Source organism: Sarcophilus harrisii, chromosome 3 (assembly GCF_902635505.1).
Source record: "Sarcophilus harrisii chromosome 3, mSarHar1.11, whole genome shotgun sequence".
NCBI lineage: Eukaryota > Metazoa > Chordata > Mammalia > Dasyuromorphia > Dasyuridae > Sarcophilus > Sarcophilus harrisii.
Window position 1 is genome coordinate 303,631,863 of NC_045428.1, and position 15,621 is coordinate 303,647,483.

At 37.8% G+C, this 15,621-nt stretch overlaps 1 protein-coding gene across 1 annotated transcript in view; it reads right to left on the reverse strand.

The window, feature by feature from the left end:
* Positions 1-566: 566 nt before the first annotated feature.
* The window catches only part of FBXO40 (F-box protein 40), a 46,996-nt gene continuing 31,941 nt past the window's right edge, over positions 567-15,621 (reverse strand). The window contains exons 2-4 of the mRNA XM_031959728.1: positions 14,860-14,892; positions 6,995-8,866; positions 567-2,201 (exon numbers count right to left, since the gene is read on the reverse strand). Of these exons, the coding sequence (XP_031815588.1) occupies positions 2,001-2,201; positions 6,995-8,866; positions 14,860-14,862 (2,076 nt within the window). The 5' untranslated portion in view covers positions 14,863-14,892 and the 3' untranslated portion in view covers positions 567-2,000. The remainder of the gene's footprint in view (positions 2,202-6,994; positions 8,867-14,859; positions 14,893-15,621) is intronic.

Here is a 15,621-nt window from a genome sequence, read left to right on the forward strand (position 1 = left end):
TCTAATTCTGACTGAACTCTGTTTCAAGCCTAGGAGTATTCCTCCTAGGAATCTCCTTAAACTACTTTACATGTCCTGCTATGCTCACTTAAAAGCTTCTTAGTTCACTAATCTGTGGTTAATCCTATATTCTCTTTCTCCTACCCACTGACACCTCTGTCCTACCAATCATCTTGTTTTTAGATCTCCAGGCTCTCTAAAACAATTTCCTTTCCTCTTTATATCTTTATTCCTCAACCCTAAGACACACTTACAGTGTATATATGTGCCTATGGAGTCAGTTATCAAAGCCATTAATCTTTTTGATCAATTTACAATTACAATTAATTTTGATCAAATTTACAGAGTAAATTTACAAAGTACAGCTGGGGATGAGCTGCCAATAGAACCCATGTGAGTGTCTTTCTTGGTCTGCTTCCCTTTCCCCCACCCCATCTCTAATCATCCAAAATACAGTGCGTGAAGATGCCTTCTTTCCCATCTCTCTGTCCCTATTCACTATCTTGGTACAACCCCAATTCTCTTCTTAATAAGTCTGTGGCTTTTTCCATTGTTCTCTGTCTTAATTACTTTTCCTGCCTATAGGCCAGAGCGCATATAGAACCTACAAGCCAGATTCTGAAGTAGTATTCTTTAATGTTAAGCAGCAATGTGCTCATTTGTGATTCTTAGTTACTTTTTTCACTGCTTGATTTAACTACAAAAAGATCTCGCTGTGGTTATAATCTGAAAAAATTAGTGCCTTGTATCAAAAGAACACAATGTTATTAGAACAGTGGGGAGTAGTGTTCTCTATATATTCAAACGATCACATGTGGACTTATTGCTTATATTCTGTATGCCCAATCAGTAGGTTGTAAGTTCCTTAAGGAAAAAGATTATTTTTCATTTTGTCTCCATATTCCTAAAATTTAGTACAATGTCTCGTACTGTTCTTAATAAATATTTGTGGACTGTATTGAATTGTAATAAGGAAAATCAGATTTCCAAAAATTCTACATCATTATGAAAAAGAGACTAATGCCCAAAGCCATGGCTTATCCCTATAAATGATAGATTCCAGTGTTTTCTCCATTTCTCCTAATGGTGACATCCAGTGCTAAGTTATTCATGCCAGATTTGAAGCTAAACACAGCTACTCCAATGCCAGCTAGTTTGGTATCTCCATTATCTACATGTAATCATCTCTCTGTCTCGTCTCTGTCTATCTCTGTCTCTTTCTTTCTCTCTCTCTTTCTTTTTCTCTCTTCTTTTATTCTTCTCTCCCTTTCTCAAGGAAAGACCCCGATGAGAGTGGGAGAAACCAAGGGTTATAAAATCTGTGGATTATAATAAACTCCTCTGAGGGCAGGAACAATTTTATTTTGGCTTTGAATCTCCAAAACACTTTCCATGAATGTTTGTAGTTATACATAGAAATGTATTCTTGTGTATTTGTTCTGTGTACTTGTTCCACCTATGTGGCCCTTGCCATATTTCTAGGCCCATAGAGGCACTTCTCCAAATCGCTGCAACTCTGAAGTCCCCCAGTTTATCCTTTCCATCTATGAGCAGACTCTTGCCCCTGTGGCACTCAGCTTGGGAACTTCTCTAATGCCTTAATGAATGGTGGTTAACCCTGTTCATAAGGAGGGCTGCCAGGACTGTTCCTATTGCGTGATTAATTTACTTTCTCCTCTCCTGATCCCTGTAATCTCTTTTTAGTTTCCTGATTGCCTAATGAGCCACTTTCTTTTCCAATAAGCTATCCTTTGGACTGATTTCTTACACAGAAAAGAAATTAAATTAATCACCTACTAGGTGGAGATGGGAATAATATAGGAAACCTAAAAAGCTACAACAAAGAGTGATTATGCTTTGTGAATTGGCTGAAGCATCTAAGAACCCAGTGTTCCACAGAGACACAAGAAGCTGATCCTCAAAATCACAACATGTTCTCCTTCCAGGAGGCTGGAGGAAGACAGAACAACACTAGAATAGGCACCTTCTGAGGGATTTCTTCAATATGCTCTAGGTTTGAAGGTAGAGACCAAGCTCTTCCTGGCTTGCTTGGGTTGCTCACACATGCTGGTCAGAAGAACTGGGTCTGTCCTATGCTCCACAATATTGAAAGGGCAAGTCTTCAAGTGCTCCGACATGGAGGTGACTTCGTTAAACTGCCAGCTGTTAATTCTGGAGAAAAGGCTGCTGAATTGCCAGATCTGTTGGGAAAGAATGAATTCATTTCAACAAGTATATATTAAGCATCTATCCTATGCTAAATGATGGCTGTATAAAGACAAAAATGAAACAAACCCTTCCCTAAAGGAACTTGTATTTCCTGGGGTTAGGGGGTGGTGGTAGTAGGGACAACTAGGAATCTGCTAGTAAATATTTAACAACTGGATCTCAGAGAAATTGGGGTGAGGGAGGTACTGCAGGACACATTTTAAAATTTAATCTACATTTTTAATATTTTCTCCATCACTGTGTTAAGTCTAGACAATTCACAAAACTTTAGATGAAGCCTTTGCCAATTTCTGTGTTCTGAATGCTTACATTGGAAATTTAACAATTTAACTGAGACAATTTGAACTGGGAAGAAGAAGAAGAAGAAGAAAGAAGAAGAAAGAAGAAGAAAGAAGAAGAAAGAAGAAGAAGAAGAAGAAGAAGAAGGAAGAAGGAAGAAGGAAGAAGAAGTAGAAGAAGAAGAAGAAGAAGAAGAAGAAGAAAGAAGAAGAAGAAGAAGAAGAAGGAAGAAGAAGAAGAAGAAGAAGGAAGAAGAAGAAGAAGAAGAATAAAGAAGAAGAAGAAGAAGGAAGAAGAAGAAGAAGAAGGAAGAAGAAGAAGAAGAAGGAAGAAGAAGAAGAAGAAGAAAGAAGAAGAAAGAAGAAGAAGAAGAAGATAGTGTAAATTGGGATATGGGGTACTTTCAGGGTAAAGAAATTCAGGTCGAACACTTCTACAACTTAAAGTTTTAGAGAATTGCCTCAAGCACTGAAAAATTAAATGGACTGCCCAGGGTAACCCAGCCAGTTGAGTGTGGACTCAAGTTTTTCTCGCTTTGAAGCCACCATTCCAATCACTACACTGCACTGTATGTTGTATTCCCAGTGCCCACCACAGTGCTGATACATAGTAGGTCCTTACTAAATGTGTTTGATTAGTTTATTAAGGTAAAGTGGACAAATAGAATATTCTATACTTAATTGACAAATTAGATCATTGTTAAAACCAGACAGCATATTCTTCCTTTACCACAAAATGATGGAACTCATATTTAAATGTAGGATGACTGAACAAAGTATAATCTTCAAAAGAAAGACTTCTGGGCAGAGAGATCATGCTCAATATGCAAAATTTTTTGAAGGGCTAAAATAAGTAGATGAATAGGAGTAAACTAGATAATCTAATTTATTTAGATCTTTAAAAGGTCTTTACAACACGCATACACCAAAGATTATATTGACCATGAGTTAGTAGGCACCAGCTAGGTGTTGATTGCAGTGTTTTCAAGAGATTGCATTATCCAAAAGTTAGAAAGAATGGAGAGGGAAGAGCTAATATCAATATTTAGAAGGAAAAGACGATGGGATTTGCAGATGGATTGCATAGAAGAATGGTGGAGAAGAGTAGAAAATTAATCCAGAATATCTAGGTTCAGAAACTAGAAGACTATTGACAGAAGTAGGGTAGTTATGAAGAATACCTAGTTTAGTTTGATAGGAAAGAAAAGTTCTGATTTGTACATATTGAGTTTGGGGTACTGTCTGCACATTCAGATATTGAAATGTCCTATAAGTAGATGAAAAGACAGAAAATCATGTAGGAGGATCATAGGATCATTGCTTTGGAGCAGGAAGGAATTTAGGTATTATCTAACCAAACTCCATTATTTTATAGATGAGGAAATGAGACTCAAAGAGATTATAGGTAGGAGGTAGTGAGGTTTAAATCCAAATCCCAGAAGTCTGCTCCAAAACGACCCTTCTTTCCACTGATCGGTGCCTCTCCAGTCATTCGATTAGAGATGATAGTGAATTGCTGAACCTTAAAAAAGTTATAACAGAGCGAATGAGGTGGCAGAGTCATAATTCTATGATTTTAGAGAAATTACAAAAAAACTAAACTAAGATAATTAGTTTCTTCCTTTCTTCTTTTGAAATCCTTCATAATATGGTCCTTTTCTATCTTTCTAATTTTCTTATTCCTCTCCTTGTACTTTATGATTTAGTGACTCTGGTCTCCTTGCTGTTGCTGGCACAGGACAGGATCTGATTTCTGGCATTTTCATTGGCTTTCCCCTGTTTGTAAAAATATTCTCCTTCCTCATCTCTGCCTCCTGGCTTTCCTCAAGTCTCACTTGAAATACTACCACCTATAAGGAACCTTTCCTGGTTCTCCTTAGTGCTATTTCCTTTCCTCTGTGGTCCATGTTATTTTATATCTATCTTGTTTGTATATGGTTATTTGTGTGTTACCTTCCCCATTAGAATGTGGGCAGGGACTATTTTACCTTTCTTTGTATCCCTAGCACTTAGCACAGTGTACATATAGCACATTTTCAGTTTTGTCTGACTCTTCACGAACCCATTTAGGTTATTTTTTTTCTTGCAAAGACATTGGAATCATTTGCCGTTTCTTTCTCCAGCTCACTTTACAGATGAGGCAACTAAAGCAAACAGAATTAAGTGACTTGCCCAGGGTCACACAGCTAATAAGTGTCTGAAACCAGATTTGAACTCAGGAAGATGAGTCTTCCTGACTTTAAGCCTAGCACTATTACCACTGAGTCACATAGGTGCCCATGGAACCTAGTTGGCACTTAATAAATTTATACAAACTGCATATAATTTATATAATGGCCTTAGTAATATAAATAAAAATAGCTGAAAGATCTCAGAACTCTGATCAAGGTACTTGCCATCCTAGTTGATTCTTTTATTGTCTCTTACCTTGATCATTTCAGTGACCTCCTAATTGGTCTTCCCACCTCAAATCTCTCCCTACTTCAGTCCATATTCTACCTTGTTGCCAAGACAATTTTTTAAAAAAGGATATACAACCATATCATTCCCCTCTTCCAATAAACTCCATTGGCTTCCTATTGTCTCTAGAGTCAACTCCTCTGTTCTTTTTAAAAACTTTCACAATCTAGTCTTTTCCTATCTTTTGAGCCCCATTGTACATTATTCCCCTGAATATGTGTATTCTCCCATAGAAGCTATATACATGGAGTATAGCAACCTCAAACAAGTCCCACTTTAAAGCTGTTGCCAGCATAGATACTTGTCTTCTGTATATTACAAATCCTTCAGGACTGGACAATCAGAAAATAGATCACACCCAAATCACATTCTAACCTGAACATACCAGAGAAGTACTTTGCGCTTTTCCAGAGACAAGGACAAGTCCACATGTGGACTACAGGGAGTGCTTCCTGACCCACTAAAGGTTTTTTGTTGTTGGTAGTTTTGTTTTGCCTTTTTTTTTTTTTTTTTTTTTTTTGGAGTGAAGGGAGATCCCAAAGAAAGGATGTGAAAATAATAATGTAATAACATAAATATCTTAAATTTACACTAACATAAATGATAATGTAAAATGAATCAGACTTGGCATAGATAATGAGGAAAATTATCATTTCTACTTTCATATCATTTTTAGTGGTGAATTAATCAGACTTTGGGGAGGGAAGGTTGAAATAGAACAGAGTCAGAAAGACTGAATTTGAGCTTTAGCTACTCCTTGACTCTAGGCAAATCATTTTATCTGAAAAATGGTGATAATGCAAGGTGATGGTAACTCTTGCCCCACCTCCCTTACAGGACTATTGGGAGGAAAGTGCTTTGTAGTAAAAGGTAATGCATTTGCAGGGGTCCTCAAACTACGGCCTGTGGGCCAGATGCGGCAGCTGAGGACGATTATCCCCCTCACCCAGGGCTATGAAGTTTCTTTATTTAAAGTCCCACAAAACAAAGTTTTTGTTTTTACTATAGTCCGGCCCTCCAACAGTCTGAGGGACAGTGAACTGGCTCCCTATTTAAAAAGTTTGGGCTACCCTTTGATCCAGCAGTGTTACTACTGGGATTATATCCCAAAGAGATTATAAAGAAGGGAAAGGGACCTGTATGTGCACGAATGTTTGTGGCAGCCCTTTTTGTAGTGGCTAAAAATTGGAAACTGAATGGATGTCCATCAGTTGGAGAATGGTTGAATAAATTGTGGTATATGAAAATTATGGAATATTACTGTTCTGTAAGAAATGACCAACAGGATAATTTCAGAAAGGCCTGGAGAGACTTACACGAACTGATGCTGAGTGAAATGAGCAGGACCAGGAGATCATTATATACTTCAACAACAATACTATATGATGACCAGTTCTGATGGATCAGGCCCTCCTCAGCACCGAGATCAACCAAATCATTTCTAATGGAGCAGTAATGAACTGAACTAGCTATGCCCAGAAAAAGAACTCTGGGAGATGACTAAAAACCATTACATTGAATTCCCAATCCCTATATTTATGCACACCTGCATTTTTTATTTCCTTCACAAGCTAATTGTACAATATTTCAGAGTCTGATTCTTTTTGTACAGCAAAATAACGTTTTGGTCATGTATACTTATTGTGTATCTAATTTATATTTTAATATATTTAACATCTACTAGTCATCCTGCCATCTAGGGGAGGAGGTGTGGGGGGGTAAGAGGTGAAAAATTGGAACAAGAGGTTTGGCAATTGTTAATGCTGTAAAGTTACCCATGTATATATCCTGTAAATAAAAGGCTATTAAAAAAAAAAGTTTGGGGACCTCTCTAGAGCATTAGACCTGGATCTTGGAGACCTTCCCTCAGACACTTTTTAGCCCTATGACCCTGGATAGATGATTTAATTTGCCATTTGCTGAATGGTGGACATTGTGCTAAGCACTGAGGATACAAATGCCCTTCAAACCCAATCTTCCCTCTGGTAGAGACCTTTCCTAGGATGTGAGTGATCAGCTATACTTGCCTTTTTGTTTGCTCTCCAGCCAGTGCCCCCATGGGAATAGGTCTTTTTCTTCCATTCCAAGAGGACCATCCCTCTCTCTTGTAAGAGTGTAGCACAGATGCTTCTCATGAGGACCGACACCTGGGACAGCTGAGCCAAGCTGACGCTATCCAGGAACCCTGCAATATATTGCAGTATCTCGAGGGGCAGGCTGGTCAGCGACCTCTGGCTGTTCCCTCTGGGCCCCAGCTCTGGAGCAACCTCAGGCTTGATGGCAAACGTCCTGAGTTTCTGACTGTAGATCACTTTGGCTCTTTGCCCCGGAGGTCGGAAATGACTCTGAACAAAGGTACAGCCCAAGTAGGCCAGTGGACAGCGATGCTGGAACCAGCCATTGATACACGACTGGATATCAGAGTGGATGTTCTTGAAATGCAACGGGAACTCATCCCTCCTAAAGAATTTGTTGCAAGTAAAAGTAAAAGCTGAGCTACTCTTGTTATGTCTTCTGGTCACACATTCACTGTGGAGTTCCACGTGGAGCCCTGGGGGACTCTCAGAAGTGAGGTCTGCCAGTACTGCACTTGAGGAAAATTGCTCTGGCTCAAAATTGTAGGTCTGGGTGGCAAAGTCCATGAAGAGTCCGTCGATGCTCCTCGATTCAGAGATGATGTGGCCCTTCAGCTCCCTTTCCATGGCACACAGAAGGGTGGTTCTGATTAGATCCGATTTTGGTAGTTCTTCTACATCAATCCCCAAATCTGAGGTATCTGTGGCCTTGTGTTCACTAGGCTTACTAGCTCCCATTGCATCACCAAGTCGGGCCCTCTTCCCACAGTAGCTGAGTGGAACTTTGAAGGTATAGACAGTCTTGACTTCCTGAGCCTCTAGGTTGCCATAAACAAAGTCCCTTTCTTTGGGTGTGCAAGCAGGAATCTGGCCAAAGTGGATCAGCATTCTCCCATTATGCACCAGGTACATATTATAGTCCTTTACATCCACTGCTGCCTTCAGTCTTTCCAATACTCCATCTTGCCAAGGTGCGAGTCCCGTCGTTTCCATGTTCCTGTACGGGTCCTTGTTTTGGTCTGCCTGACCTTCCTTCTCCATGCTAGCATCCTTCTCGGAAGCATTGCCCTGACTGGAAGCTTGTTCTTTCCCTGCGTCCTGGCTACTCTTGCCCCCAGGATTTGCTGATGCATTTGTTAACATTGAAGCCGCATGCTCTTTGCTGAAAATGTTTTCCCATTTCCCAAAACTGGCCAGATCCATCCCTTCTTTGTCTTTGGCCAAAGCCTCTCGTTCTTGCTGGCTCAGTTCCATCATCTCGCCATTAGGTGACATTCCACTTGCTGAGAGAGAATGAAATTCCACCCCACCAACTGCTCCTTGTTCCTCCGAAATGGCATCACTGTCCATTTCCAATTCCTCCTCAGTGAGCTCTCTGGATTCAGGGAAAAGCTCCACCATCTTCAGGGAGCCAAAAAGGATGTTTTGATCCTGGATGGCCAGAGCTGTGTCCAAACATTCCTCACTGTGGGGCTCTTTCATGATATTCTCATGAAGAATTGTTTCTGAGTCAATATTTGGCCAACGGTTCCACTCCATGGAGCAACAGACCACACTGGCTGGGCAGACCTGAAGGTGCTTTGCCAATTTATGTCGAGCCATAGAGAGAGGACAGCCATAAGCAGAGTTGAGGCAAGGAACCTGCTCTAGGGGACAAAGTAACTCATGTTCTTCCTCCTTGCACATGTGAAAAGTTGCTCCACAAAGCCGGCGACAATTGATCACCAAACAGGAGATACTTGGCTCTATTGGAACCTGACAATGTCGATGGAAACATTTCTCACAATGTCGGTGCTGTCCGGCTGGAGGTCTCTGGACCCTACCCTGTGTGTCAAAGATAAAAGGGGCAAAGAAAACATAAATGAATATTAAAAGAACACTCTTTCTCGTCTTGAGTTCTCTCCTCTCTTCACTCACTTCCTCAGAGAGCTTGTTTAGTGTCACATCTGTAACTTCAGCCTTGAATGTGTGGTTATTTCCCCAAATAGCAAATTTGTACTCCTATCCTTGACCTTTTCAGATGACAAACTTGTTAGGTCTTCACCTACAACATACATAGCAGGGCTGAGGGAGGGAACCCTCAATGGATTTTATAGTCTTCCAACCACACATTTGAGAGGAAAAATAGACACCAACTCCATTAAAGCTAGAGTTTTTAATCTTTTTTTATATTATGAACCTCTTTGGTAGTCTAGTGAAGCCTACAGACACCTTCCACAAATTAATGTTCTTAAATGCATAGAATAAAATATAAAGGATTACAAAAGAAACCAATGGTACTGAAATAGTTATCAAAATATTTATAAAGCAGAGACCTAGACCCCATGTTAAGGATCTCTTTCCTTAAAGCTTCCCTTGAGTACTCCTGTTATATGTGTCTCGGGCTGTTTCCAGCTGGACATCCTGTTACTGTGTCAGAAATTGACTTTATCAGCTTTCTTCCTTCCTAAAGTGAGCCACTTTCTCACTTCCTTATCTTGGCAATGGCACCTGTCATTTGCCTGACCATGATAAAAGTCATGGAATGAAGGTATCAAAGTTTAAGTTGGAAGGCTCCAGGGGTCCTTTTTCATGAATTTGCTTTTAAAATATTTTGATAACTACATTTCAATATTCAGTTATTTCTTCCATATCGAAGGGTTATGGGTACACTGCCCCTGTGATTTGGAAAATCCATATGAAATGTTTTGGTTTTTCCTTCTTAGCAGAGAAGAAGCCTGAATTACTAAAAGATAAAATATTTTAATATTATATAATACTATACATTTAATTTGTGACTTTCTAAACTTTCTGTGCCATCTATTAGCCTTATATAAAATTTGTGATTTCTGCAAAACTCTCCCCCACCTTCCCATTTAATTTCTTATACTGACCTGCAATATATCAAAACTGTGATGGGGAAAGTTACATTGTGAAAGTGAAAACTGTAGTTGGTTTCCTTTTTCTTAAACATTTTATTTTATTTTATGCATTTAAAAACATGATTTTGAGAAGAGACCCATGGACTTCACTATCCTGTCAAAGTAGTCTATGATGCTCAAAAGGATAAGAACTTTTAATGTAATCTAACCTCATTTTAAAATTTAATTAAAACATTTTTCCTTTAAAAAAAAAACCAAGGATTTAATCATCACTGCTATGGTCCTCTTGTTTTATAGATTAGAAAAATGAGGTTGAGGATGGTTAAGGGCTTGTCAAGAATACTCAGATAATATTTATCACAGGACTTTGAAGTCAGGTATTCTAACCTTAGAACCAAGTCTTTCCATTGCCCCTTACATTTCTACTTCCTTTCTCAGTCATACCAATCCCAACCAATCACTAAACTCTCCTAATTGAAGCTCCCCTGTTTTTTCAATTTACCCTTTCCTCTTTGTTTTCGAAGATTTCAATCTAGTCCAGGTCCTTATCATTGAATACCTGGAGTTTTACAATCAACTCCTATCTGGTCTCTCTAGTCTCTCCTCTTTTCAGCTTATTTTTTACTCAAAATATCCCCAAATACTGTTTTATCATCTCCTTCTCAAGAATATACAATGGTTCCCAGTTCTTTATTCAACTATAGAAAGCACTACTCTTCTGGACATAATCCCTTTTATAACTTCATTTTTTATTCATTTTTGTACAGAAAATCCTCTTATAACTTTCTGTCAAAACCTTTTGTCTTATTTGTTCAGATGTTTTTAAAAATTTCAGAAGAAAAAAACGCAAATTCCCTTTAAGTGTTAAGAACATATCTGACCAGGGCCTGAGAGAGGTTGTAAAATTCAACTTCAGGGATTAGCATAAAAAAATGCTAGATACTCCTTAAGAGGAAAGAAGAAGAGGAAGAATATAATAACTTGGTAGCTAAATAACAGTTAAAGAGGACCACTGTGGCACATAGGGACTTAGTATTGCTAAAATGAAGAGCCAAGGTTGTTTGCTCTTGGAGGACATAGAGACCTATGAGAGTTCACAACTCTAAATGTGCTAAGTTTTGCTCTGACTTTATAGTTTAGATACAAGTGACTTTGGCTCTCCCCTAACAGTCCAAGCTTGCTTATTGTTTGGGTTTTGATGGCTCAGAGTGAATATAAATAACAATTGTTTCTGTTCTGGCCAGAAACTTTGAGGATCTTTCCCATTCCTGACTGATTCTTTTGTGGAAGAAAAGTAGACCATCTTTTCTCTCATTTCTTACCTCACTGATTGGGCATTGCCTTAGTTAAACTGAGACCTGGGAAAGACCTTAGCTTAAAAAGTGCAAGGTCTCCCATTGCATCCAGGGCCATCTCCAGTCAACCTAATTTGTATCTTGGACCCAAATGGCTTTGGAGAAGAAAGTGAGAGAGGTGACCATGCCCAGTCCTCCCTCCCTCCCTTAAATCCAATACTCTTGCATGTCATGGTATCACTTCCCTGATGTCATGGTCCTTTTTCAAAATGGACAAATAATAACAACCTAGTTTTTAATAATGGGTATTGCCTCAGACAAACTGAGACCTGGGAAAGACTAGATTAAAAAGGCCAAGATCTCCCATTGCATCCAGGGTCATCACGAATCATTCTAACTTATATACTAGCACTGGACTACAATAATCTTGAAAGTGAGAATGAGACTAATGGCTTTGCACATCCCTGCCTCCCTTAAATACAATTCACACCATCATCAGCTGACAGACATTAGTTTCTAACTCTGGACAAATTAACTTATTAATTAATTCAGTTAATTAATGACACAATGCCTGTATATTCTTGACAAGCCACTTAAATTAAATTTAATAATTTAGTAACATCTTACTCTTGTTTTAGCTTATTCAGGGGGCAAACCAGATAAATGATCTTATAAATATAAGTTGTTAAATAGGTTTAGTTTTGTCCCAAAGCCCAGCAATAAGCTAGCTGCATGCTTTATTCTAATATATCTGTGAGCTCATTCTAGGGAGTGTTTTGCCTGTTTCAACAGAGGGAAAGAATAGATTATCAGGACTGGACATTCAAAAGCATTCCTAATAATAATAGCTGCCTCTTCAAGATCATTTCATTTGAACCTCACAATCAGTAAGTCTATGAGGCTCAAAGTTATAAGGGTGCAAATAGTATCATCTCTATTTTTTACAAAGGAGTAAACTGAGGCTTAGAAATATCAGGCAGCTTGCCCACATGGTGGCTGAGCTGGAACTCAAACTTGGACTATCTGGGCCCAAGCTCATACTCTTTTCCCACTATACTCTGCAGCTTCCTTATCTGTAGCTGGTAGAATTGAAGCAAATATGTAATTAAGAGGACTTTGATATCTGAAATTTTTTTTGGTCAGGGGGAGAGGTTGGTGGATGGAAGGGGTGATGTGAATATTGTTAGGGTAACAAGCAAATAAATACATAAATTTGGGGGTGGGAAGGTATTATAAAAGTAAAGGGGGAACAAGAAAATAAGTAATTAAAAGGTACTTGATGCCTGTTTTATTTATTTTGAGTGGAGAAAGATTGTATGGGTATATGGGGAAATAAAAAAAAAATTCTTTCTTGCCAATTTCCAAAATATCTTAAGGAGTCTAGAGTAGGTGTGGAGGAGGTATGAGAAGCCCTAGATAACTCTGAGTGGGTAATTCCTAGGGCATAAGTTTAAGCTTTTTCTAAAAGTAAAAAGGGAAAAACTAGAGTTAAAATTTCATCAGAACAAAGAAATGTGTGCATTTGCACTTGCATTTCTTTGCATATTGATTTTTATTGTATTTTAGGTTATAGAACAAAGATAGTCATTAAAGTTACTCCCTATGTTGGACAAGGCACTCAAGCTTAATAGTTCTCAATTTATTCATTTACAAAATGAAGGTGAATGGATCTCTGAGAGTTTCTTTCTGTTCTAGATTTATGATCCCCAGATCCTATGGTTTGTTTATAATCTATGCTATTTTTTTAAAAAAGGTTTTATTTTTACAGAGAAATTGTAATTAGTTATATTGTGTTCTTTCTGCCTCTCTTAATTGTGTGTGCATGAGGAAAGCCTATGAAGTAGGAAAATATATTCCTACTTCATTTTTATATAGCATCACTTAACAAATTCTTATGTCTGTTTCTTTATTAAGAAAATGATAATGAAAATGATGAAGATGAAGAGAGTGATTAGAATAAATATAACATTTATCTCAATTAAATTTATTACTAATTGATCTGGTCAATAACATAGTTATATATATATATATATCATAATTAATCAACAATTTTTTCTTAAGCTCTTGTTATGTACTAGGCATTATGGACATAAATACAATAAATAATATGGTCTTGAAATTCATGAATGGTCTATTTATTTTATATATGATAATTTAAGGTTGGGGTCAACTGTCTGGTGAAGTGATAGAATGCCAGGCATGGAATCAAGATGACCTGAGTTTAAATCTGGACTCAGACACTCATTAGCTGTGTGACCTTGGGCAAGTCACTTCATCCTGTCTACCTCAGGTTCCACATCTGTAAAATGAACTGGAGAAGGAAATGACAAACCACTCTAGTATTTTTGCCAAGAAAACCCCAAATGGAGTCAACAATGAGTTGGTGACTGAAATGATTGAACAATAAAACTTAGTATCATCATTTTTCAGGCAGGTAGAATGATATAGTGGAGAGGAAACTGGAAACTAAGTCAGAGGATCAAATCTTATATCTTCTACTAACTTGAGTAAATCATTTAACCTTTCTGACTGAGAATCACTCTTATTAGAGGGGAATGAAAGAGACCAGGAGACCAGGTTCTAAATCCATTGTCTGGTGTTGACTACTTGTTTGACCTCTGACAGTTTGCCACCTTCTGGGACCAGAGTTCATTCTTCTATAAAGTCAAGGGTTTGGACTACAGGAGACTCCTTCCTTGGGGCAGCTGGATGGTATATGGATAATAGTCAGGTGTATCAACCCTTACTAACTGTATATTACAGTCACAACCCCAATTGCCTTGGCAAAAAAAAAAAAGAAGTCCTTTCAACTCTTAGATCAACAATGAGAGGATCAGACTAGATGAATCCTAAGATTCCATCCAGCTCCATACTCTAAGATTCTATTTGTTTTCTTTTCAAATCGGTCTCATTTTAGAGTTACAGCCTATATTGGGGTCAATAATTAGACCCAGGCTGACCTTGTATTTCTTTACAGAGCAAATATCAGGACCACAACATCCCTCAAAATGGCTTCTTCCCTCCAATAAAATTAATCCTGTCATTATTCTACAACTATTTTATTTATGAACTTTGCTTTATATGTCATACAGTATTTTAATGTTGTTGTTCAGTCATGTCCTACTCTTTGTGACTCATGGACTGTAGTGCACCAATAATATCTATGGAGTTTTCTGGGTAAAAATACTGGAATGACTTGTCATTTCTTTCTCCATAGAATTAAAGCAAACAGGATTAGTTGACTCACTCAGGGTCACAAAGCAAATATGTATTTGGGGCTGGATTTGGACTCAGAAAGATAAGTCTTCCTTATTTCACAATGCCATCCAGGAATGTGGATGTAGTACCTTCCATCTCAGCATATTAAAAACACCGATCAAAGAATATTCAGTGAAAACTTTTAGCCCATTTTAGTGATAGTGAAACAGAAGAGCCTCAAGAAAAGCGCAAATACCAAATGTCAAAGTTATTTTCTCAAGAAGTAGGTCATGTTTTGTGCCAGGCTCTAGTCCAAGATCTCTGGGTCAGCCAGAGAACAGCCAACATCTCCAAGAGAGGAAAGAAGGGCTGCCAAACAAGCACTATCTATGTAACAGAAGGCACAGGTTAAGCAAAGACTAAGAATAGCAGTGTCCAGAGCCCATAAAAACCCAGGACTTACCATATCGCTGACACGTCTTCTTGCTTCTTAGCTCTAAAGGAAAATGTGCATAATTAGCAATAGAAGTGATATATTTATTTTTGTTATTGATTTTTTCTTTTAAAAATTCTGAATATAATAAATTTCCATTAAAATGAGCACATTCCTATTTAAGGAACTGAAATGACTGTACAGTTATGTACAGCTTGCTTTTCTTTTCAAGTCTGTGATAAATTTAGCATCTGTCAAAATGCTTGTCCATGATTATGCACCCTTTTTAAATTCTCTTTTGTTCATTTGTGTATGTATTTTTAAAATGAACATTTTAATATTTCTTCCAATTAGGTGTAAAAACAATTTATAAACATTCCTTTTTTAAAATTTCAAGTTCTAAATTCTCTTCCCCCTTCTTTCCCCTTCCCCCTTTTTGGGAAGGCAAGCAATTTGACATACATTGTACAAGTGCAGTCAGAACAAAACAGTTCCATATGAGTCATGTTGTGTGTGTGTGAAACAACTACAGAACAAAAAACAAACAAGAAGAATAAAGTCCAAAATGTACACTTTGATTTTCATTCAGACTCCATCAATTGTTTGGAAGTGGACAACTTTTTTCATCGTGTCCTTCAGAACTGTCTTGTATCATTATTTTACTAATAATACCTAGTTTTTCATATTTTATTATTGTTTTATTTTTACACTATTCTCCTGGTTTTGCTCACTTTACTTTGTACAAATTCATGTAAATCCAGGTTTTTCTGAGAGTATTCTGCTCATTATTTC